This window comes from Gekko japonicus, unplaced genomic scaffold (assembly GCF_001447785.1).
Source record: "Gekko japonicus isolate JY-2015 unplaced genomic scaffold, Gekko_japonicus_V1.1 scaffold395, whole genome shotgun sequence".
Lineage (NCBI taxonomy): Eukaryota > Metazoa > Chordata > Lepidosauria > Squamata > Gekkonidae > Gekko > Gekko japonicus.
Genome location: NW_015173686.1, coordinates 76209 through 101404, shown reverse-complemented (window position 1 = coordinate 101404; position 25196 = coordinate 76209). Strand labels below are relative to the sequence as shown.

The 25196-nt window shown below is 48.6% G+C and overlaps 1 protein-coding gene across 1 annotated transcript in view; it reads left to right on the top strand.

Annotated features, from left to right (window-relative positions):
• The window catches only part of LOC107120403 (polypeptide N-acetylgalactosaminyltransferase 9), a gene marked incomplete at its 3' end in the record, with an annotated part of 190948 nt that extends 166244 nt beyond the window's left edge, over positions 1-24704 (top strand). Inside the window, exons 5-6 of the mRNA XM_015423091.1 lie at positions 2355-2552; positions 24587-24704. Of these exons, the coding sequence (XP_015278577.1) occupies positions 2355-2552; positions 24587-24704 (316 nt within the window). The remainder of the gene's footprint in view (positions 1-2354; positions 2553-24586) is intronic.
• Between the last annotated feature and the right edge of the window lie 492 nt (positions 24705-25196).

The following is a 25196-nucleotide window of genomic DNA, read 5'->3' as shown; positions in this document are numbered from 1 at the left end:
TCCCTCCCTCCCTTTCTTTCTTTCTTTCTTTCTTTCTTTCTTTCTTTCTTTCTTTCTTTCTTTCTTTCTTTCTTTCTTTCTTTCTTTCTTTCTTTCCTATTCCGCCTTCCCCGCAAACAGGCTCAGGGCAGATGACAGAGCAAAATCTAAAACATATCATTAAAATTCCATACATCTCAATATAATTTACCGAACAGTTACAACAGTTTAGAGCAGCATAGATTGAAAAGCAGGTCACACTGTTCATATACATAGATCTCAACCTGGTGTCATGTGGTCTCCAGAATCTTCTTGATGTGGGCCCCGTAGAGAGGGTAAACTTCAGCAGTGGGGGGAGGCGAGATTTTAGGGGATGCCTGCTGCCTCAGCCAAAGTCCTGGCTGTTGGCCCATCTGGCATCGGCCAGCGCCTGGGCCTTTTCTGTCATGGCTCCGGCTCGGTGGGATGGGCTCCCTGAAGAGGTGAGGGGGCCCCTCTCCTTGGAGATCTCCAGGAGAGCTTGCAAGGCCTGCCCATTAGCCAAGTCTTTGGAGGGGGTTTTGAACAGCAGGTATCTTTTAGGGGGGGGATTTGGGGCTTGTTATCTTGTATTTGGTTTTAGCTGGGGATATTTTAACTATTATTGCAAGGTGCCTTGAACCCAGAGGAAAGGCAGGATAGAAATTTTGTAATAACAACAACCATAATAATGTGCACACTGCCCAGGAGCATTCTTAGGGTGACTGCACATACAAACCTCTTTGCAATGGCATTGTTGGGGATGAATCAGAGCCTAGATGTCTCAGCAGTTTGGAATGGCCCCTGGGGGGGGGAGATTTATTTCCAGCGTACAGCTGTCCCCTTAGTTCATCTGTGTTTGCAATCCCCATTTCATTCCTTTCCAGTGTATTTTTGTCAGTGGGTTTTGATACTCCGCCCTTTGCTGTTGGTTTTGCAGATTTGTTTCAGTTGTGTAGACATGTCACGTGGTTTATGCAAAGTGGATTAGAAAGAGAGACTGCTGAATTGCAACTGATGATGAAGTTCAAGACCATGCGTCTTCTTGGACTCAATCGAGACTTAGGTTTCCTGTCTCATTACCAATGCTGATTTCTCCACGTGTACTACCTTCTGCATATGACACCTAATCCAATCACACCTGCTATTGTAATTCACCTGCTGTTTTCATTTGTCTGCTATTGTCCTTCGGGATCTGAAATCACTTTCCGATATATAGGACAGATGGACTCACATTTAGCTGTATCTGAAGAAGTGAGCAGTGACTCATGAAAGCTCATACCCTGCCATAAATTGTGTTAGTCTTTAAGGTGCTGCTGGACTCTTACTTTTTTCTACTGCTACAGACAGACTAACATGGCTACCCATCTTGATGGATCTAGTATGTGTATTTGCAACATATGATATTTATGTGCATGTGTATTTGATGATATTTATATGTATATGTACAGTTCTGATTGATGGACACAAATAGCTTTGAGAAATATGTACATTTTATGAGAAACATTTAGTATTTTAAGAAAAACATAAAATAGTGCCTCATAGTGGTTTTGAACACACATGAACACCTGAAGCTGCCTTATACTGAATCAGACTATTGGTTCATCAAGTCTGACTGGCAGCGGCTCTCCAAGTTCTCAGGTCAAAGTCTTTCACATTACACTACCTGATCTACCTAACTGGAGATGCCAGGAACTGAACCTGGGAACTTCTAGATGCCAAGCAGAGGCTCTACCACCGAGCCATTGAAAGTAAGGGGATTTTCTAGCCATCTGTATCTATGGTTCTCCTTTCCAAGTACTGAAGTTCTACAACTTCCTTTAGCAAGGTTGCAATGACTTACAGGAGAAGTCCTCCAGAGCTCCGGGAACAGTTTGAAAAAAAGTAACGAGTCCCACCACAATGAAGTTAATGTTTACAACAATCAACACTTGTTGCAAATACTCTTGCCAAACACCACATCATGAGCCAGGAAAGTGATAAATGTATTGTTTAGGGTTGCCATTGTCTAGACCAATAGCAGGAGATTTTGAGAGTGGAGCCTGGGGAAGGTGTATAGAGGAAGATGTGATGTCACTTCCGGGATGCTCTAGGAGTTTCTCCTGATCTCTATGGTAAAGATCATAGATACTAGGGAAAATTCCTAGAGCACCACTATGGAGGCTATTTTTTCCTCCTACTTCAATTTCTCAAGAGTGGAAGATTGGGGCTGGGAAAGGGAATTCCCTGCTGGAGCCTAGTATCATCCAGCCTTCACCTATGAGAATTTCTCAGATTAATTCCAGAATTGCAGTTTGCTCCAGTACTGAGCTTGCTTCTGTGTTTCCCCACTTTACGTGGCTTGGTTTTCTTCACAGGGTAGAGCCAGCTCTTACACGAATCAAAGAGGACAGGAAACGGATCATCCTCCCAGCGATTGACAACATCAAGTACAACACTTTTGAAGTGCAGCAGTACGCTAATGCGGCTCACGGTTACAACTGGGGACTCTGGTGCATGTACATAATCCCACCGCAGGACTGGCTGGACAAGGGGGATGAATCCGCACCCATCAGGTGAGTCTCTGACACTGTTAGTCGTTTGTGGCTTCCTTGGTTTTTTGAGCAGCAGAGGGCCAAACTGTTGGTCTGTGTAGCTCATGTTGTCTACTCTAGCTGACCACAGCTCTGCAGAGTCTCTGAAACAGAAGGGTCTTTCCCAGCACTTGATATGTAAGATGTACAGGGCTGGATCCAGACTGGATCCCACTGCCACCCAGTAATCTCCACAAAATGCTGCCACTGGAGGACAGGAGACCCTGAGGGGGCCAGAAACAGGAAGGGAAATTGGCGAAAATTGCTGATTTAGTCTGAATCCCCCCACCCTTTGAACTGCAGATGCCAGGGACTGAACCTTCCAAGAGAATGAACGTGTGTTACCTCTGAGCCAGAGCTTGTCCCTCAAGTCAATTGGTCCATGCATCTCAATATTGTCAGCTCTGCCCACCAGCAGCTTCCCACGTCATTCACAACATCCACTGCCTGAGATCTGTGGGGCTCCATTTGGAACCTTCCACGGGCAAAGCACGTTTTCGATTCCGGTGATTTCAAACTTACGCACTAGGGGGCAATGGCATGCTGGGGAGGGTCTGGTTTGCAAAGTTAAGCCGTCATTTGGATGCATGTTGGATGCATCCACCATGTTAGGATCATTGGAGAGGAAGGCCTTTCCCAGTCTCTCTCTCTCTCTCTCTCTCTCTCTCTCTCTCTCTCCTTCTCCCCCCCCCTCCCCTCCTCCCCTGACAAGTCAGGTTCTATTACTGAGCCCTGACTGGCTAGAAAAAAGGGGTGGGTGGCAGTGTTCCCTCTAAGCTGAGTTAGTGTGAGCTAGCTCACAGTTTTTTAGCCTCTGGCTCACACATTTTTGTCTTAGCTCAGGAAAGATGGCCCAAGAGCCAGCTAATTCATGCAGTAGCCAAATCGCTCGCTCACAACGTTAATGCCAGTAGCTCACAAAGTAGAATTTTTGTTCACAAGACTCCACAGCTTAGAGGGAACATTGGTGGGTGGTACTGTTGGATATCTTGCAGATGGAAGGAGGATGGCTGTTGGTTCTGAGATCTGACTGAGAATGCATATATGTATCTTTGCAAGACCAGGGTTGCTATGCAGAGGCAGGCGATGGCAAACCAGCTCTGTTCGTCTCTTGCCTTGAAAACCCCACCAGGGGTCGCCATAGGTCAGCTGTGACTTGACAACACTTCCCACCACCCCCATAACTATCTTTAGAACCAGACAAGTGCAATTTATGCATTTATTTATTAAATTTATGGATCGCCCCATCCCTGATACTTCAGGGCTCTGGGCGATGTACAATAACATTAAAAATATTGGCCAGATAAAAACAATTAATTGTATTAGAATACATTTTAAAAGACAGATGGCGAATACTAGCACTTAGCAGAGAGCCAGTTTGGTGTAGTGGTTAAGTGTGCTGACTCTAATCTGGGAGAACCGGGTTTGATTCCCCACTTCTCCACTTGCACCTGACTGGATGACCTTGGGCAAGCAGTAGCTCTGATAAGAGCTGTCCTTGAAAAAGAGCAGTTTGTGGCAGAGTTCTCTCAGCCCCACCCACCTCCCAGGGTGTCTGTTGTGGGGAGGGGAAGGGAAAGGAGTTTGTAAGCTGCTCTGAGACTCCGAGTGAAGGGCGGGGTATAAAGCCAATCTCCTCCTCCTCCTTATTAATTGTTCCCGTATTACAGAGTGCCGGCTGCTTCGTGGGGTGGGGGGGGGAGAGGTCAAGACAAGCATGGAAAGTAGAGGAGGGTGCCGGCCGAGATGAAAACCATCGCTGTCCTCAACCCAAGGCCTGGTGGAACATCTCTGCCTTGCAGGACATGCGGAATTGCATGAGGTCCCACAGGGCCCTGGTGGTATTTGGCAGAGCATTCCGCCAGGTTGGGGCCAGGACAGAAAAGGCCCTACCCCTGGTTGAGGACAGCCAGATATCCTTAGGGCCGGGGACCACCAGCGTGTTGTCGTCCAAAGAGTGCAGTGCCCTTCCGGGGACATAATGGAGAAGAGGGTCCCGTAGATATGTGTCTGCCATTTCAATCCAGAAAAAAAAACAATACTGTGCCCCAATATGAGAGCTAGCAAATAGCAGGCAATCAGTGGTTCAGTCATTCGTGCAGGTATCCCAGAGCAGAGCAGCCTGAACTAAGTGAAGAGGCCACAGGTATGTGGGCTATATGGGACTTGAGTGACTCCCGAACCAGCTGGCCTAATGCCTGCAGTACCCTTAATGGCCATGGGCCATGGTGGTGCTGCGGAACATGAGAAAACAAAGCAGGAGTTCCATGCCTTTGTCTGCTATTTAATAACCGAAATGGAATTGTGGGGAGGGAGGATGCTGATTTCTTTGGAAGACAGTCAGGAGGGTGGGTAACCCTTTCCCCCTTGCACTGTTTTCTGGATCAAAAGCCAGTTGCCAGTTCTCCCACCAGGAAAGACAACCCATACATTTGACGGTCAGTTGGTAGGTATAATTTGACTTTCACCATAGCGGACGATGAAATGGCAGGAGGGGAAAAATAAAATTGGGTAGCCCAATACTGAACCTAAAAGAAATAGGTTTTCATATCCCACTTTCCTCTACTGTTCAGAGTCTCAAAGTGGCTTACGAACAATTGCCTCTCCCTTCCTCTCCCCACAACAGGCACCTTATGAGGCAGGTGGGTCTGAGAGAGCCGTGAGAGAACTTATGACTGGCCCAAGGTCACCCAGCAGGCTTCATGTGAAGGAGGAGTGGGGAATCGAACCCGGTTCTCCAGATTAGAGTCTGCCACTCTTAACCACTGCACCATAGTACCATATAAAGTATAAATTTGCCCTTAGTTTGAGCTGGCGGTTACTCTTTTTCCCCCCCCGCTGCTTCCCCCCCACCCCTGAAGGTTTCTACAGGATGCAAATTGCTCTTAGCCTCGCATTTCCTCTTATCTCGGCCAAACAGAGGGACACGCTGACATTCACTTTATTTATCACACAGCCCTCCGAGTGCCCGTTATCAGGGGCCTTCTGCTCTTTGTGAAGCCGCAGTATGCAAGCAGGTAATTGCTCAGGAAATCTTAATGCTCCTTGATAAACGTGGCTTGCATGGCATTTCACCCTTTCAAAGTCTGGCCACTTTGGGGGTTTTTTGGGTTTTTTTTTTTTTGGAGGGGGGTTTAAGTTGTCATTCTGTATAGTCCATCTCTGGGAATGTTTTATAGCTGGGCTGGATCCAGTGCTCTATCAAGAGATCTCCACAGACCCATCTTTTTCTCACTGCTGACAGCCATTCCTGATCTCAGGGCCCAAACAGATAGCTGTACAGTCAATGGGCTTCAAGGAGGGAGAGGGAAGGGGGCAAAGCCACCTTCCTACCTCTTCAGTTTGGTGTAGTGGTTAAATGCGAGGACTGTAATCTGGGAGAACCGGGGTTGATATGTAGCTGCTGCTGTGACCTTGGGTCAGTCACAAGTTCTTCCAGAGCTGTTCTCTCAAGAACAGTCCTGGAAAGATCTCTCTCGGCCCCACCTACCTCACAGGGTGTCTGTGGTGGGGAGGAGGAGGGAAAGGAGTTTGTAAGTCGCTCTGAGACTCCGAGTGAAGGGCGGGGTATAAATGCAATCTCCTCCTCCTCCTCCTCCTCCTCCTCCTCCTTTATCTGTTAGTGGCTCTGCTACAGAGTTCGGGCAAGGGCTCTCATAGGCTTGCCAGGTTTCCACTGCCAGCAGGAGACCTTTTGTCCCCTGCTGCCCCTTCCCACCACTGTTCACTGCGTGACAGGAGGAAAAACGGCGGGGATCTGGGATCCGTTCATCGTCGATGGCAGCTCAGCGGCGTCACTTCCTGTACCAACAGAAATGACGTCATCATGTGGACTGCGGCACTCTAGCATTTGGCCCAAACCATAGCGTTTCAGCTGGATGCTAGAGCATCACCGGCAAGGCAAAGCCACGACATCATCTGCAAGCACCCCCTCCAACAGGTGACCCTCCCGCCAGTTGCCAACCCAAGTCTAAAGAGCCCCATGATGGCGAGAGGATGTAGGCAATGTCTGAAGAAGGTGTGGCTCAGGTTTCCACTGCCAGCAGGAGACCTTTTATCCCCCGCTGGCCCTTCCCAGCACTGTTCACCGCGTGGGATCCATTCATCCTCGATGGCAGCTCAGTAGCGTCACTTCCAGTACCAACAGAAATGACGTCATCATGTGGACTGCGGCACTCTAGCATTTGGCCAAAACCATAGAGTTTCAGCTGAATGCTAGAGCATCACCAGCAAGGCAGAGCCACAACATCACCTGCAAGAACCCCCTCCGACAGGTGACCCTCCCGCCAGTTGCCAACCCAAGTCTAAAGAGCCCCATGATGGCGAGAGGATGTAGGCAATGTCTGAAGAAGATGTGGCTGGGTGTTTAAACCCCAACAGCCCCTCACTGAGGAGGAACATAAGAACATAAGAGACGCCAATGTTGGATCAGGCCAAAGGCCCATCCAGTCCAACACTCTGTATCACACAGTGGCCAGAAATACCAGGTGCCATCAGGAGGTCCACCAGTGGTGCCAGGACATTAAAAGCCCTCCCACTGTTGACCCCCCCCAAGCACCAAGATGACAGAGCATCACTTGCCCCAGAGCCCCTATCTATACCTTGTGGCTAATAGGACTCTCTGGTCAGCTGTGCATGTGAGACAGAGCAGAGGTGACCAGGCGGGAGGAAGAGGATCTTTGATGTAAGCCAACCCCCTCCCTCCTGAGCTTAGGCCCAGCAGGAGAGCTTTAAAGTCTGTTTGTAGCAGACTATTTGTCATATGCAAGTCTTACGTCTGCTCCTGGGAGGTATGTGGGGAGGGGCCATGGCTCGGAGGCAGAGCACCTGCTTGGCATGAAGAAGGTCACAGGTTCAATCCCCAGCATCTCCAGCTGGAAGCATCCTTTGGCAGGTGACATGAAAGACCTCCCTCTGAGAACCTCAAGAGCTGCTGCCAGTCAGAATAGACAACAATGACCTTCGTGGACCAATAGTCAGACTCAGTATAAGGTGGCTTCGTGTGTTCATATGTACATTGCATGCATGCATGGGGGCCTGGGTCAGTGTGTGCCCCAGTGGAAGCAGAGGCTCTTACATAACACAAGAGCATAAGAGAAGCCATGTTGGATCAGGCCAATGGCCCGTCCAGGACCAACACTATATCACACAGTGACCAAAAAAACCAGGTGCCATCAGGAGGTCCACCAGTGTTCCCTCTAAGCTGAGTTAGTGTGAGCTGGCACACAGGTTTTTAGCCTCCGGCTCACACATTTTTGTCTTAGCTCAGGAAAGATGACTCCAGAGAAAACTAATTTATGCAGTAGCCAGATCACTCACAACTTTAATGCCAGTAGCTCACAAAGTAGAATTTTTGCTCACCAATCTCCAATGATTAGAGGAATCATTGTCCACTGGTGGGGCCAGAACTACAGAAGCCCTCCCACTGTTGCCCCCCAGGCACCAAGAATACAGAGCACCACTGCCCCAGACAGAGTGTTCCATCTACACCTTGTGGCTCATAGCCACTGCTGGACCTCTGCTCCATATGTCTCCCCAAGCCCCTCTTGAAGCTGTTTATGCTTGTAGCCGCTGCCACCACTTCCTGTGGTAGTGAACTCTACATGTTCATTCCTCTTTGGGTGAAGAACTGAGTTACTATGTGGTGGCCTAAACTAGAAACATGCCCCTGAAAGGACAGATGCCCTTTGTGTCCCTTCTTCCATACCTGGAGAGCAGGGCAGTGTGCATTGCCTCCAGAAAAGCTGCATGAAAAAGAACATTGCTAGCACATGGCATATTATTTTATTTTATTTTTGCGATCCCCAGCGCTGCCCATTGATGGAGTGTACTGTTGAGTTTCATTATCAACAGCTACTGGACCCATTAGTCACCTGTCTCCCGTCAGGCTGGGCCCTGCCTGGAATTTTATCTCCTTACACCAGCAGCGACCTGTTAAGGCAACACATACGTTTCTCACTGATTGCTTAATATACCGAAGAATGGGGCAGGTGAAACGCTGTCAGGGATACACGCACCAGCGTTCTGCCTCCTCCACAAAGCGTGTTCTGACACACTAATTTATTTAAAAAAACCAGGTTGTGATGCAAAGTCCTTTCTCTCTCTCTCTCTCTCTCTCTCTCCCCCCCCACCCTCTCCACGAGCTCCCTGCTTCGACGGCCTATGAAAACTTGGCTTTTGATACATATTAAGGTTTTGTCCTCGTCTCATTTACGCGCCTGTCATCCTCTTGACTTTAATGCAGCCCGCATAGATTTGCTTGGCTTCGATTCTAATCGGAAGCTGGGAAATAAAATCTTACCTGTGTTAGAGGAGCAAAAGAGACAGATGGCAAGCCAATTTTTTACTCCCCTTGGGCTGTCGGATTAGATTAGTGCATTAAGGAAGATGAGATCTGTCAGAACGGATCACTCCGATGATCCATCTCCTCTCGTGGCCTGTCTGTCAAAACAAGCCACGCCGGGCACCTCTCGTGGAGTGACTAATAAGGATGGAGGATGCGATCCCCTTGAGTGCATTGGCGTGCATAAAATGTATGTCGGCATCAGCTGTCTGTGGCTGGATTTGTCCCAGATAACTCACCGGTACCGAGGAATACAGGCAGGGCAAACTATTATCAAAGCTGATTCTCCTGCGATTTCAAGGGAGCAAGGAGGAATGGGGAGAAAGGTGGCCTTCAGCCACCAATAGCAGATCTGACCCAGGAATGTTAACCAGATGTCACACCTCCAGGGGGTAGGGGAATATTATATCCAGAATTAATGTAGTATATTTTTTTTATCCTGCATGTCCTCCCTGGAGTTCAGGGCAGTCTATGTCATCCCCCATTCTTTCATCACTTCCCCGCAACAGCCCTCTATGGTAGGTTAGGCTGAGAGTGCGTGACTGGCCTAAGGTCTCCCCAGCCAGCTTCACGGTGGAGTGTGGATTCAAACCTGAGTCTTGTGCAGTGGAAGCGTGCTGGGCCCGTAACCCTGTTGGCAGAGTTTAAATATGCCAAGGAAGTAGAGCACTGACTGTTTAGAGAAAAATTGGTAGGTTTATCAAAGAAGAACAAACTGTCTATGGCCACACACACTAAATAAACCACTTTCAATGCATTTTCCAACTGGATTTTGCCAGTTCACACAGTAAAATCCAGTTGGAAGGTGCACTAAAAATGGATTATTCAGTGTGTGTGACCTATAACAGTTTGTTCTTCTTTAATAAACCTACTTATTTTTCTCTAAACAGTCAATGCTCCACTTCCTTGGCATAGTTAAACTCTGTCAACATAATTTAACCCTCTAACCACTATGCCAGGCTAGCTTTCAATGTTTGGTGTCCTCAGAGACACAGAAAAGCAGGAGCAGTGCAGCAAGGTTTTATTCTGAGGAAGGTTACAATTATTGGGTTAAATGTAAAAAAAATATATCGGTTGCCTTGGAAGCACAGAAGCTTTATGTAGTAGTATCCCCAATCCTCCACATTTCCCAGTTAAGGGGAAAATGCTGTTGAAACAAATTACAAAGATGATTTGACTTCAATGGTGACAAGGGAAAGAAATTTTACTTACAAAAACAGAAGCACATCTTACATGACATATTGATGCAGACACATTTAACTTATTGTGAACAGATTAGCTTCAAAAAGATTAACTTGCTACAGCTCCAAACCCATGGAACACAGATAGCTCCTATATAAGATGAAACAGAAGGCAAGCAACGCCAAAGAGGCTCAACATCTCATTCTCTTAACCCTTTCCTTCCCAGATCCTCCTGCATGCAGAGCTATAATATCCAACAACCAGGGCTTTTTTTCTGGGGGAACACGCTGGCACGGAGTTCCGGAACCTCTTCGACAAAATTCTTTTAAAAATGTTTTAAAGTTCATGAGTTTTCAGCATACAGATTGAAAACCTCATTTCCCTCTTGAGAGTTCCGGCACCTCTCCCCCCCCCCCAAAAAAAGGCCCTGCCAACAACTATTACTTCCTTGCCCTAGTCTCCCTGGAGTCCCATCAAATCCTGGCCAGGAGGCCCATCAAGGTTGTTTTGCTTGACTGTTGAGTCCACCCAGAGTTGCTACATCGAGTCCTCTTGTCTCCCTCACTTTGACTCTGGCACTCTTCGATTGCTCTTCCTTAGTGTTAGCTCATGGGATACCTGCTTTCCCTTTGACTCCATGTTTTCCCAGCTCTGAGCATCACTGGACTCCACTGTCTCTGGTTCAATCCACCACAAGGTTGCCAATTTCCAGGAGGGGTCAAACGTCTCCCAGAATTATAACTTGACCTCCAGACTACAGAGATCAGTCCCCTTGGAGCAAAGGGCCACTTTGAGAAGATGGACCGAATGACAGTATACCCCACTGAGGCCCTTCCCTTCCCTGAACCCCACCCCGAACCAGATCCACCCCCAAATCTCCAGGAATGTTCCAACCCAGAATCAGCAACCCTAGTCCACTCCTCTCCTTCTCTCTCTCTGCCCTTCTTGTGCAGACCTTGCTAATTCCAGAGCTATTCGTTTTCAGCTTCCCAAGCTCCCACCAGGATTCTGGCCAGTACCCTATGGGGGAAGAGGTCATGGAGCAGAAGTGGCACCCCCTGGATTTTTGCCCCAGGGACAGATAGGAAGCTGGAGCCATGGGGCATCCATGACACGTGGGTCCAGGAGTATCACCTGATCTGCTGCAGCCAACTGGAATTATTGTGTACTGGGTTTGTTACAGGAAGACTCAGTGATCAGCTCATTTTATTAGCACATGTACACACAACAACAACTGGCCTGCGAGGTCTGTATTTATGGGCCCCCAACCCATTCCTAGTCCACTCCCCTCTTCCTACTGGTGGGTTTGAATTTCCCTCGAGGGATCCTATTGGCCGTGGAGAGGACGGAAGCTAGGGTGCAGGTCTTGGCTTCTGTAATCCATCTCCTTAGCTTCTCCTCCCGTAGGCCACATACGAACTGGTTCCGGAGGGCCATCTCCAGATGGGTTACAAATTTGCAGTCAGATGCAAGGCAGCAGAGCTCGGCTAGATACTTGGTGGCTGACTTATGCATTTGCTGGTTTCAGTAGTGGAAAGCCACATGGCACAACATCTCAGATGGGCTGGGGATGAAGTGGTCTTGGAGGGCTTTGATGATCTGTTTGAACATTGTATCGTCCCGTGTAGTGGGGGAGAGGAGGTTCTGGGCCAGGCTGACAGTGGTGGGACTGCATGAGCCTATGAGGAGGCCTTTCTTCCTCTCCTCTTTGGTGGCCTGGCAGAAGATCAGGATGGACTTGAGTCTGGCAACCCAGGCTCCCCACTGCGGCGGGCAGGCTGGATCAAACGGGGGAACTAGTCCTGATCCCAGAGCAATGGCCATCATGCTGCATGGCGGTGGTGGAGGTGAGGACGTGTGTGTGGCCTGGGTGCCATCGGTACTCATCCACGGGGGAGTGGCGGAGGTCAGCTACCTCCTTGGGGCTCCGGCAGCCTGACTAGCTCAGCGGGATCCCATCCTCGTCGCCACTGTTGTGTACTGGGTTCGTTGCAGGAAGTCTCAGTGATTCAGCATAGTGATCAGCTCATTTTATTAGCACATGTACACAAAACAACAACAACTGGCCTGCGAGGTCCTGTATTTATGGGTCCCCAACCCATTCCTAGTCCACTCCCCTCTTCCTACTGGTGGGTTTGAATTTCCCTCCAGGGATCCTTTTGGTGTTCCTAGGATCCTTGGTCTCTTTGTTATTCAGGACCAAGCTTGGACTAAGGAGCTGGCTTCCTAGTGACTCTCTGCGGACACAACAGGAATGTAGGGAGGGACTGAAAAGTGAGACACACAAACGGAACCTTTGCTAAACTAGCAGGAATAGCCGAACAACACTGGAAGGGCAAACGTAAGCTGCACTTTATAGCAATCCCACATCCAAAGATTTGGGATGGGGCCATGGCAGGGTGGTCAGTTACATGCTTTGGCTGCAGGAGGTCCCAAGTTTAATTCCAAAGGGAACCCACTGTTGAGGAAGGCCTTTCTCTGCCTATGAGCCCAGAAGCTGCCACCAGTCAGAAAAGCAGGCGGGACTAATAGTCTCACTTGGATTAAGGCCACTTCCTGTTCAGAGGATACCGGATTTGGAAGGCTTAGCAAGCCTAAACAGGTCTACTCAGAATCCTGCTCAGGCGTAGTTAATGGGGCTTACTCCCAGGAAAGCAGTCTTAAGATGGCACGGTTGGAGGTGGAATAAAGGGATTCAATGCTGCCCTGACCTGGATAGCCCAGGCAAGCCTGATCTCATCAGATCTCGGAAGCTAAACAGGGTTAACTGTGGTTGGATGAGAGACTTCCTTGGAATACCAAGTCGGGAGGACAGGGGCAGGCTTTATTCAGACACCTCTCTGAATATCCTCCGGGCTCCCAGCAGGAGTCAGTCACCAGAGGCCAACAAGACTTCCAGGTGCAGACACACTCGCACACAAAAATACCAACAAAAAAGAAAGATTGAATGCCCACAAGGAAGAAGCAAAATTGAGAGTCAGTGGGGTGTGGTGGTTGGTGCTGGGAGACCCAGGTTGGAATCCCCACTCTGCACTGACTGATCTTAAGGCAAGTCATACTCGCTCAGCCTAACCTACCTCACAGGACTGTTGTGAGGATAAAATGGAGGAGAGGGGAATGATGTCATCCACTTTAGGTCCCCGCTGGGGAGAAAAGCAGGGGATAAATTATGTAAATAATAATAAAAGTCGGAACGGGGAATTGGGGGTTGGATCGAAACGGCAAAGATGAGGAATTCCTTACCATCCTGACTCCAGATTAGTTGTCATTCTGACTCGTGAAACGGACGATAAAGGAGAAGAATCTTTCGCTACATGGAAAATGAGAATAATTTCCTGGCAGAAAGGACTCCTCTTCAAAACTTCATTCATTAGAGATTCACTTTAATCCTGAAACATGATCTTTCACGCTTCTTTCAAGAAATTAGGCTGCATTGAACTTCCTATTTGCATATTATTAAGAGACCTGTGAAGATGCTGGCACTCGTTGGCATTTGGCAATGAGACTTTGCTCCTCCAGGGCTCCGCAGCTAAGTGCTCCACCTTTTTTCTTTTTTCTAAGTGCTCCACTTGACAACCAAGTGACCTTTGTAGAATTGGGCTTGGGACTCAGGAGCTGCAGGGTCTTGAACCAGCAGCCCTGGGCTTAAGAGCTCTGCTGCCCCCTGTGGCAAGTGACTGAATCTGCAGGGTGGACTCCTTCTGGGGTAGGGGGTCCCCCATCGTTGTCAGCTTGCGGGCACATTTGGAATTCTGACATGGCACGTTGGGCTCAGCAACAAAATGGCTGCCACAAAATGGCTGCCCCGGGAGGTGGAGCCAGCCACAAAATGGCTGCCACCTCTTAACTTCAGTAACACAGTGTGGATCCTTGTGCTGTGGTGGCAGCTGCCACCAACACAACATTTTTAAAAAATCTGCACAGCGAATCAAATCTCCAGTAATCCTTGTTGAGCCCTGCCTGCTCCCTCCTACTTCCTAAAAACACTCAGAGGGCACCAGAAGTGGTGTCGGCATGTGCCCACTTTGGGAACCCCTGTTCTAGGGGATTGTAGTGGTTCTCAAATGGTTGTACGGGTACCATTGATGGAACATAGAAGTCATCGAGGTGGGATGCAGGATTTTTATAACCACTGCTAAGAATTCATTCTCCCTCCGTCCCTGTATCCACCTACAAGCCACCCTGAGCCTGCTTTGGCGGGGTGGGTGGGGTATAAATCAAATTAATCAATCAAATAAATAAAAATAAAACAAGTGTGACATGCCATCTCCTGCTGACCCTATCTGCCATGGATTGTCCACTTGTGACCTTCTGGCACGCTCGTAGTAACCTTGGACACTCGGTGTTTCTCCTGATTCCCTGTTCCCCCTGCACAGCTTCCTCCCAGGGATTATACCATCGTGCTTCTGCAGTATTTCGATGTTCTCAAAACATACTGTAAATGATAAATACAATAACAGAATGCCCGCGAACACAAACGTTGTTCTCGGACAAATTGGTCTCTTTGTTTCTATCATGGTGGGACTTGGGTTCTTTGATAGTGCTTGGTGGGACATAAGACATGACAGGCTGGCAAGCATTGTTGTAAAGCACTCGGGAGCTTCAGGGAAGCTCCACCCACAAGCATAGCCCATTGGCTAACTGAAGCAGGAAGCAGCTATTTAAGCCCCAAGAAAGGCTGAAGATCCCTGTCTGGTCAACACCCTCCATGCTGATCCTTGCAAGGGGATCATCTCTCCTCCGACTGGCTGCCTCTTGTGGTTTTGGCTCCTGGCTTAGCAAAGTCTCTGCTTCGGCTCTTCCTGACATTCGAATTCTGGACTTCCCTGTAATCTCAGCTTCTGGCTCATGATGTGGTATAGTCTCGGCTTCTGATTTCTCTGGTTTTTGACTGTTGGGCCATCCCTTGAACCTGCCCCTGAGTATCTTTTTGCCCTTCTGCCCCAAGAGTATCTTTACACCCTTCTGGAGTCCCTTGACTGTGAGTGGCAAGAGTATCTTTTCTTTGTGCCAAATATGCCCGTGCAGGAAAATGGATTCCAGATGTTGGGCTGTTGCTGGGGAGAGGGGGAGATGGAAGGTTCTCATCCACACAAGGTCACGGCCAGTTCAGCTCTTCCGTCCTCTCTGACTTTGACATTGATATCTCCCCCCTCACACACACACACCAATTACCTCGCAAGGATTTTCATGCTGCGTGCTCACTGAAGAATCTCTTAAAGTCATTTACACAAATTGACTGCACGGTGTCTTTTCCCCTAGTACAATAATATCGATTCGCCTGTGTAGCACTTCAAACAGCTCCAGCCTGTGCCAAAAACCAGAGGCCATTCCACTGCTCCTTTCGAATGTGCGATTTCTGCCGCAGCTCTTAATGATGCTTTGCACCTTTAAGTGATCTGAAAGGGCGCCAACATTCCTCACCAGCTGCTCCGTTTTCTTCTGCCCTTCCCTCTCCCTACCTTGGTAGGAGGCAATGAATAAAAAATGAAACATATCCTCTACCGTTATTTATTTCCATGCTACTCTTTCTCCTAGGAGCTCAGGGCGATGTTCCTCTTTCTGTGACCTCCCTCCTTTCTCACAACAACCTTGCGAGGTGGTTTAGGCTGAGAGGGCATGACTTGGGGTCCCAGTGAGCTTCGTGGTGGTGGGGATTTGAACTTGGGTCTCTCCAGTCCTAGTCCAACACTCTATTATGAGGGATGCACACCTCCAGATGGTGGCTGGAGACCTCCTGGGATTACGACAGATCTCCAGGTGATAAAAATCAGCTCCCCTGGAGACAATGGCCACTTTGGAAGGTGGACTCTGTGGCATTGTACCCTATGGAAGCCCCTCCCCTCCAAAACCCCGCCCTCCTCTGGCTCCACCCCCAAAATCTCCAGGTATTTCTCAACCCGGAACTGGCAACCCTTATTTGGCTCTCAGTTTATCGCATGCCAACCATGTATGCTTCTCCAACAAACATGTCTAGGATTCCCTCCCCTACACTCTCCTCACCCCACCCCTGTAAAGTAGGCCGGTCTGACTAAGAGAGTCAGTTTGGTGTAGTGGTTAAGTGCACAGACTCTAATCTGGGAGAACTGGGTTTGATTCCCCACTCCTCCACTTGCACCTGGCCTTGGGCAAGTCGTAGTTCTGACAAGAGCTGTCCTTGAAAAAGGGCAATTTCTGTCAAGAACTCTCTCAGCCCCACCTACCTTACAGGGTGTCTGTTGTGGGGAGGCTCCTTCTTCTTCTTCTTCTTCTTCTTCTTCTTCTTCTTCTTCTTCTTCTTCTTCTTCTTCTTCTTCTTCTTCTTCTTCTTTCCCAAGACAGTTAATGTCTGCCCAGATGACAGTGGTCTCCATTGCCTGCTCTCATTTGCCATTTACTATCGCTCTCATTTGCCATCCTTCCCCACCTTTCTTCTTGCGGCTTCCAACGGTTGTTTCAGTTCTATCTTGCAGGTGGACAGATATAAAACATACTGGAGGTGGAAATGGGGCATTTTCTGGGCAGAACTGAAGGATGCGGGTCCCAGAATCACTCGGGTAGAGGGAAGAACGAGTAGATCAAGGCACGTGGGGCCTCCCAAGCGCCCTGCCGATGGTCACCCCCTCACCTGACTCTCAAGCAATGAGGGCAGTGTTGGGACTGGTGCTTCAGTGCAGCAGCTGGATGTAGGACAGTCGAGCTCCCAGCACAGATTCCCCAGCACAGGGCTGGGAGCAGCTGCCCTGGATGACTCAGGGCTAAGACCACCCCTGGACTGCGAGACTGTGCTATGGATGTAGGCTCACTGGATATCTTTGCTTTGCTCGCTGATCACAGTCATTGTCCATTCAAGGAGAGGACGCAGGAAAGTAATTTGGTATAGGGACAAGAGGACGAGAGCCAGTTTGGTGTAGTGGTTAAGAGTGGCGGACTCTAATCTGGGGAACCGGGTTTGATTCCCCACTCCTCCACATGCAGCCAGCTAGGTGGCCTCGGGTCAGTCACAAGTTCTCTCAAGAGCAGTTCTCCAGAGCAGTTCGTGAAAGAGCTCTCTCAGCCCCACCTACCTCACAGGGTGTCTGTTGTGGGGAGAGGAAGGGAAGGAGGTTGTAAGCTGCTCTGAGACTCTGAGTGAAGGGCAGGGTATAAATCCAACTCTTGTTCTTCCTCTTCCTCCTCTTCTTCCCCCTGCTGGTCTGTTCCTCAGACCCTGGAGAGCCACTGCTGGTCAGAGGACTGAGCTTGACAGATGACCAGAAGAATTAGGAGCAGAAGAATGTAATTCTGGGCAGACTTATTCCCTTCTCAGTCGATTGAAATGAAGGGACTTAGTAGAGTGTAACTATGTTTAGTTTGACAATAGAATACAATGACCTCCCCGGAGTTTCTTCAAAATTGCATGTGTAGTTCTAAACTCTCACAGAGGCTTTTAACTGCCCGTTTGTAGAATCGGAAAGAGCTTTTTCTTGAGTACATATTTGGCTGCTATTTCATTTTGGTGTCCATCACCCCTCTCTATCTCTTTATTTTATTTTATTTTATTTTTAAAGCACTCGTTTTGGGGTCACTTTGAAGGGAACAGCAGCAATTGTGCGTTTGCCATTGACAGCTGCCTTTCTAGTCTGTGCCAGAGAATTCTTAATGTGCAATACAGCTGCTAATGGCTGGCGAGCCGGTTGCGGGTGGGGAGAGAGAAAGAGGCCGAGGAATCTTTAAGCGGGAACATGAATGCAGGAGAAAAATCCATTTCGGATAAGTCACAGCCGTGCCTCTGCAAAAATGAACCTATTTGCGGGCCTCCTGTAATTCCTTTCCTAACTGTGGCTCGTTTTCTTCTACAGTTTTGCATGTAACGTTGGTGTTTTTGTTTTGGCTGCTGATAACATTTTGCTGTGTTGGAAGGGAACTCCTTTTTCAATAGATAGATACAGGTACTGATATAGATGAAGAAGAAGAGGAAGAGTTTGGTTTTATACCCCACTTTTCTCTACCTTGAAGAGGAGGAGGAGGAGATTGGATTTATATACCACCCTTCACTCGGAGTCTCAGAGCGACTTACAAGCCCCTTTCCCTTCCCCTCCCCACAACAGACACCCTGTGAGGTAGGTGGGGCTGAGAAAGCTCTTTCCAGAACTGCTGTTTCAAGGACAGCTCTGACAGAACTATGGCTTGCCCAAGGTCATCCAGCAGCTGCAAGTGGAGGAGTGGGGAATCAAACCCAGCTCTCCCAGATTAGAGTCCGCACACTTAACCACTATACCAAACTGGCTCAAAGTGGCTTACAATCATCTTCCCTTCCTCTCCCCACAGTAGGCGCCTTGTGAGGCAGGTGGGGCTGAGGAAGTCCCGCGACTGGCCCAAAGTCACCCAGATGGCTGCATGTGGAGGAGTGGGGAATCAAACCTGGTTCTCCCGATTAGAGTCCACTGCTCTTAACCACTAAACCATGCAGGCTGTATAGAGATATAGATAGGTAGATGATATGCAGGGCGAGGGCTGTGGCTCAAAGGGAGACCATCTGCTTTGCAAGCAGGGGGTCCCAAGCCAAATCTCCAGCATTGCCAGTTAAAGAAGCTCAGATGACAGGTATTGGGAAAATACCTTTTCTTCTTTCTGATAATGTATGTCAACTTGCTTTGGAAGACAGGGCTATTTTTGGGCAGGAACGCTGGCTCCCGAGTTGGCCACGTCCAGCAGGAACTCATGCCTATTATGCTAATGCCACACCCAACAGCAGAAACTCATTAGGATTGGTTACATTAGGGGTGTGTGGCCTAACATGCAAAAGAGTTCCTGCTACAAAAAAAGCCCTGGGTTTTGACAACAACCAAGGTAAACAGAATAAGAAGCAAAAGGTGGGTGTGGCTGGATGACCACACTTCTGGTAACATGGGGATGAGGCCTAATGTGCTAATGAGCTGTGTTGTCAGGGGTGTGGCCTAATATGCTAATGAGTTTCTGGTGTTGGGTGTGGCCTATTATGCTAATGAGTTCCTGCTGGGCTTTTTCTACAAAAAGAGCCCTGCGAAATAATAATTTTTGAAAGACAATGGGGCAGGCTTTTCCCCTGGCTTACCCTTGGAACAGAAGCCTCAAAATACGGATGTGCAATTCAGAAATGGAAATATTCTAAGGCACCAAATAATGCTATGACTAGCTACTGATATTTCCCAATCTGAATTTTATAGTTCCAGTTATTCAGAATAATTCCTCCTATTCAGAGTTCCACTGACTCTTATAGAAAGCGGGCTGGGCTGCTTGCAAGAGGAGGGAAACGAAACCTGGTCTGGCTGCTTGAGAAAAGCAACTGAAACGTCCTCCGAACCACCTGGACTTAAGGCAGGCTTGCCGGAGCAAAGAGGTCAGTTTCCCCTGCCACAAGGAGGAGGCAGAGGTCGAGGAGTACATTTTGGAGCCCCACGAGCCGAAATAGACTGACCCATAGCCGACTGGGCTGAAAAGGGGTCTGTGTGACGAGATCTGGCTAAGATGGCAGTGGGAGGAATGACTTTCTCACCAATGCGTCTCCAGTGAGCAGGTGTTGCTAGGGATGCCAGTTTCTAGGTGGGACCTGGGGATCCCCTGGAACTACACCTCATCTCCAGGATGCAGAGATCAGTTCCCCTGGAGAAAAATGGGTGCTTTGGAGGGTGGGCTTTGTGGCATTGTACCCCACTGAGGTCTCTGTTCTCCCCAGGCTCCATCCCCCAAATCTCCAGGAGTTTCCCAACCTGGATCTTGCAACCTTACCTCCCATCCCCTGCTGGTGTCCAGGGGGGACCTGGCAAACCTAACTTGGTGGAGGAACGTCAGTCCATACAGCTCACTCCTAGAACATGGTTCTGCAGAAAAACTGATTTTCCTTAAGGTCAGCTTGCCAATGTTGGGCTTCCCTGAGATGCCCTCTGAGTAACAGAGAAGAAGAAGAAGAGAAGAAGAGATTGGATTTATATACCCCGCCCTTCACTACCTGAAGGCGTCTCAGAGCAGCTCACAATCTCCTTTTCCCTCCCCCTCCCCAAAACAGACACCCTGTGAGGTAGGTGGGGCTGAGAACTGCCCTTGAGAGAACAGCTCTGAAAGAACTTGTGACTGACCCAAGGTCACACCAGCAGCTGCATGCAGAGGCGTAGGGAATCAAACCCGGTTCTCCCAGATTAGAGTCCGTGCTGCTAACCACCAATGCTCCCTCTAAGAAGTGGAGTCTTGTGAGCAAAAAAATTGTCGTTTGTGAGCTATTGGCATCAAAGTTGTGAGCGAGCAATTCGGCAGCGACATGAATTAGTTTGCTCTGGAGCCATCCTTCCTGAGCTAAGACAAGAATGTGTGACCCAGAGGCTAAAAAACGGTGAGCTAGCTCACGCTTACTCGGCTTAGCGGGAACACTGCTGCTAACCACTACGCCAAACTGGCCTACTCCAATCCACAGTATAAGGCAGGCCATGATTCAATCTGCTGTCTCCTGCTGCTGCCCTTTCTCTTCTTCCAACCGCCCCTCCAAGACTGTGCTCATCCCCTCAGCTGTGCTGTGCCCAATGCTATCGGGGGAATTCCCACCCGTATTCCCACTGCCTGCCTGCCTGTCTGACACTCCAGTCTGCCTGCCAGTGCTGCTTGGGGTATTTGCCCACTCCTCTGCACCAGCTGTCCTCTGCTCCACTGTGCAATGCTTAGAGCCACTCTGGTGGCATTTGCACGATTCAGCATCCATGCCCAGATTGCAGTCATTTCCCAGTGCCTGGCACCGCTGCCGGGCAATAGGGGTGGTTGCTATGTGCACTTGCCATGTCATCTCAGTTCTCTGGTGTTGCTGGCACAGGGGGAGCCAGTGGTTAAGATCGATGGACTCTAACCTGGAGAACTGGGTTCAGTTCCTCCACTTGAAGCCAAGCTGGGTGACCTTGGGTCGGTCACACAGCTCTCCCAGCCCCCTGAAATACGCATAGCTCACTGCATAATGTTAAAAATAAAGAGCTAGAACTCCAGGTTGCCAGTCAATCCTAGGAATCCCTGGCTAAACCACACACAATGCCATAGGATAGATTTTTGTTATTGTTGGCACGGGCACTGGGAAAGGATCAAGGGGAGAGGGAAACTTTAAAATAGTGGTTTGCCCTCTTGTGTTTGGCAGTGCAATCCTAAGGCCCCTGCCACATGGCAGGGGAAAAGCCGCCAAAAAGCGTGGCATTTAAAAGCCGCACCAAAGTTGAAACGGCGCGGCGGGATCCCATGGACGCTCAGACGCCGGGTAGAAAACACAGCCCTGATGGGGAGCCTGCCGAACTGCGCATGTCTGAGCATGCGCAGTTCGGCTAGGTGCCAGGGATGCGCTGGCGCAAGGACGTGCCGGCGATCAAACGGCCCGGCTTGCCGCGCAGCTTCCCGATGAACCACCAAGGTAGGTGGTTGCAAGTTGGGGCGGATTTTCGCGGGGAAGGGCCAGTTCGGGGACGGAAGCACGACGCTTCCCAGATGTTGTGGTGTGATCGCGCCGGTTTGCTCCGCCCCCGAACTGTCCCGCTCCCGGCCCAAATCTCCTAGTGTGAACAGGACCTAAGAACACTTTCCTGGGAGTAAGCACCCCTGAATAGACTTGAGTAGAAATCTGAGTGGACCTGTTTAGGATTTCACTGCAAGTGGAAAACGGCCATTCCTATTGATTTTAATGGACTTAGGAAATTCCAGATCTGAAGGATCCTAATTCTGAATTCTGAATCTGGTCTTTGGTGCTAACCCTCCCCCCCATAAGGCCGTCAGATCTAAGCCCAAGCTGAGCCACACAAACTTGGTTGCAACTGCCTTTGGAATTCATTCATTAAATTTTATTTCAGAACTTGGAGCAATAATATATATTTTTAAAAGCCATCACAAACCGTAATAGACTTGGCAGGGGACTCTCTGATTCAATTTTTCAGCTCCCTGTGCAATTTTTTTTTTTTTATTGAACACAAGGCAAATTGATTAGAATGTTCGTTGCGCGTTGGTGAAATATTGTTTCCCCGGTAAGAAAGTGGCTTTTGTTTTGGTGGTGGCTGTTGTTTAAAGGCAGTATTAAAAATTTCATTAGGGGAAGTTGTGCAGCCGGAGTCTAATAAAGGAATAAATTGAATGATCATGCAAATAAAAATGTAATTGCTTTCTAATGCACTTATTATTTTATTCTTTTTGGCCGGTTATAAGGGTTGTGTTGTATTTTTGTGGCTTTCCTTTACGGCGTCTGTGCAGTCTGACAAACAAAGATTGCACATGTGTGCAAGCCAATTCGCGGAAACCGTTGGAAACCTTTGTGCCTGCACGATAATGCGAGCAGGAAGGGCCCTACACAGAGAAGGTCCTAGGCTCAAATTCAATCCCAGCATCTTTTGAAGAAAGATGCTGAGGGAGCAGAGTTGGAAAGGGGCTTAGGATCTTGGAATGCCATTGCCAGGCAAGGCAATAGCATTTGACTAGATCAGGGGTCACTAACATGGTGCCCCATAGTGACCATTGACACTTTCCCTGGTGCCCAGCAAGTGTTTGTAGAAAGTGGGTGGAGTCAGGTGTTAAATAGTGGGTTTAACATGGCAGAGGCAGAGTGATTTCAACAAGCAGCAGTTTATTGCATCTCAATAGGAATGCTTTACATGGGGCAACTGCCCTAACTGTATACACCTAAGCAACGCCCAGCCCCCATGCGATTGGTGAGTTCAGACGGCCTCCAGGCTCCAGATTGGCTGGCTGCCCTCTGGGGCCAATCCGCAGGCAGGTTCCAGGATCCTGCCTGCCTTTGTTCTGGGGCTTCAAGCTCCAGCTAGGTGGCCTGCCCAGACAAGCCCGGACATGCCTCCCCAACTCTCCATCTAGGTGGCCTGCCAGACAAGTCCAGGCATGCCTCCCTATGCTGGCTACTAGCACTCACAGCAGTCAAGCCTGAGTGGAAGATTGCACATGTCCAGACATAACAAGGCTGGGCATCTGCTGAACAAGGCTTCTGATTGGCCATTGGAGATTTGATTACCCATATTAGGGTTGCCAGCCTCCAGGTGGGGCCAGGAGATCTCCCGCTTTTACCACTGATCCCCAGCCGACAGAGATCAGCTCCCCTGGAGAAAATGGCTGCTTTGAAAGGTGGGCTGCGTGGCATTGTAATATGCTGAGGCCCCTCCCCTCCCCAAACCACACCCTCTCCTGGCTCCACCCCCAAAGTCTCCAGGTATTTTCCAACCCAGACTCGGCAACCCTAACCCATATAGATTTTTTTAAAATGTTGCTTTGGCAGCAGCTGCCACCACCAAAGAAAGATATTCACTGTGTGACTGAAAGTGAGCTGTGGCAGCCATTTTGTGGCTGGATCCACCTTCCGCAGCAGCCATTTTGTAGCAGCCGTCTTGTCCCTGTATCCAACATGCTGTGTCAGAATTCCAAAGATGCCTGCAAGCTCAAAAAGGTGGGGGACCCCTGGGCTAGATGGATGTAAAAAAAAAACCCCACACATGGAGAGCCAATAAGGTGATCAAGAGAGTACAAGGTGGATTCTTATGTTTGATCGTGATCTGTATTTGGGGAACTCACAGAGGACCCAGGTATCTTGGCAGGAGATAAGACCACCAAATATCCTCTTCAGAGCTGCCATGAAGCTTGCTGGATGACCTTGGGCCAATGACCAGTTTGGTGTAGTGGTTAAGTGCGCTGACTTTAATATAGGAAAACCAGGTTTGATTCCCTACTCCTCCACTTGCACCTGCTGGATGACCTCAGGCAAACCATAGTTCTCTCACAGCTGTCCTTAAAAGAGCAGTTTCTCTCAGAGCTCTCTCAGCCCCACCTACCTCACAGGGTGTCTGTTATGGGGAGGGGGAGGGAAAGGCATTTGTAAGCCGCTCTGAGACTGAGTGAGGGGTGGGGTATAAATCAATCTCTTCTTCTTCTTCTTCTTCTTCTTCTTCTTCTTCTTCTTCTTCTTCTTCTTCTTCTTCTTCTTCTTCTTCTTCTTCTTCTCTCTCTCTTTTGCTCTAACCTACCTCACAAGATTGCTGTAAGAATAAAATAAGGAAAGGGATGTATGCTGCTGTGAGCTTTTTAGAGGACGGACAGGATAAAAAATGAGCTTGCTAACTAGTTAGCTTTTAATTCTATGAATGCATTAAGCATGGAGACATCATGCACAGCTGCTGCACTCATTGTCAGTGTGCTGAGGACTGAGCTGAGTTCAAATGTCAATCATGGTCCAATTTGATTTGAGTATCCCCATTTTAAAATATATCTCTCCTGTGAAATGATTCTCACCCTGTTCTCTTGCTGAATTCTTCTCGTTGAAATTAAAATACCAATTTGTAATTAAAATTTGTATGTGTGTGTCAAATGCACAGCATAAAACTGGAGCACCCATTAAAAAGGCATAAAAACAGCATTAAAATACAGAGAAGTGAGGGGCTCTGTGTCCTTCCCATAAATATTACGCCCTCGTACCCACGTTTGTTGTAAAAGTACACTGCTCTAACCCCTTTGTCCTTCTTCTCTTCCTCCCCAACAGGACACCAGCCATGATTGGCTGCTCGTTTGTGGTGGACAGAGAATACTTCGGTGAGATTGGGCTGCTTGATCCCGGCATGGAGGTTTACGGAGGAGAAAACATCGAACTCGGCATGAGGGTGAGTGGCAAGTGATTGGCTTCATGATCTGTCAACAGGTAGGAACTCCAAAAATACGTATGTCCTTTTGGGTGAATACACTTTGCTTGAATAAGGGCCATTCCTCAAGGCTCATTAGCATGTAGTCTGGCTGTACCACCTTCTTCTTCTTCTTCTTCTTCTTCTTCTTCTTCTTCTTCTTCTTCTTCTTCTTCTTCTTCTTCTTCTTCTTCTTCTTCTTCTTCTTCTTCTTCTTCTTCTTCTTCTTCTTCTTCTTCTTCTTCTTCTTCTTCTTCCTCCTGAAATCCCAAACACAATTATTAGGAAATGAGTTTTTTTATTTATCTATTTATTAGACTTATAGCCTACCTTCCCCTTGTACAACATGGCTCAGAACGGATAGCAACAATATTTATAATTTAAAACTGTTAAAACAACTCTTATGATACTAGTTCAATTCCATATGATGGCACACGACAGGAAGCATAACATGGTGCACATGGCAGGAAGGAT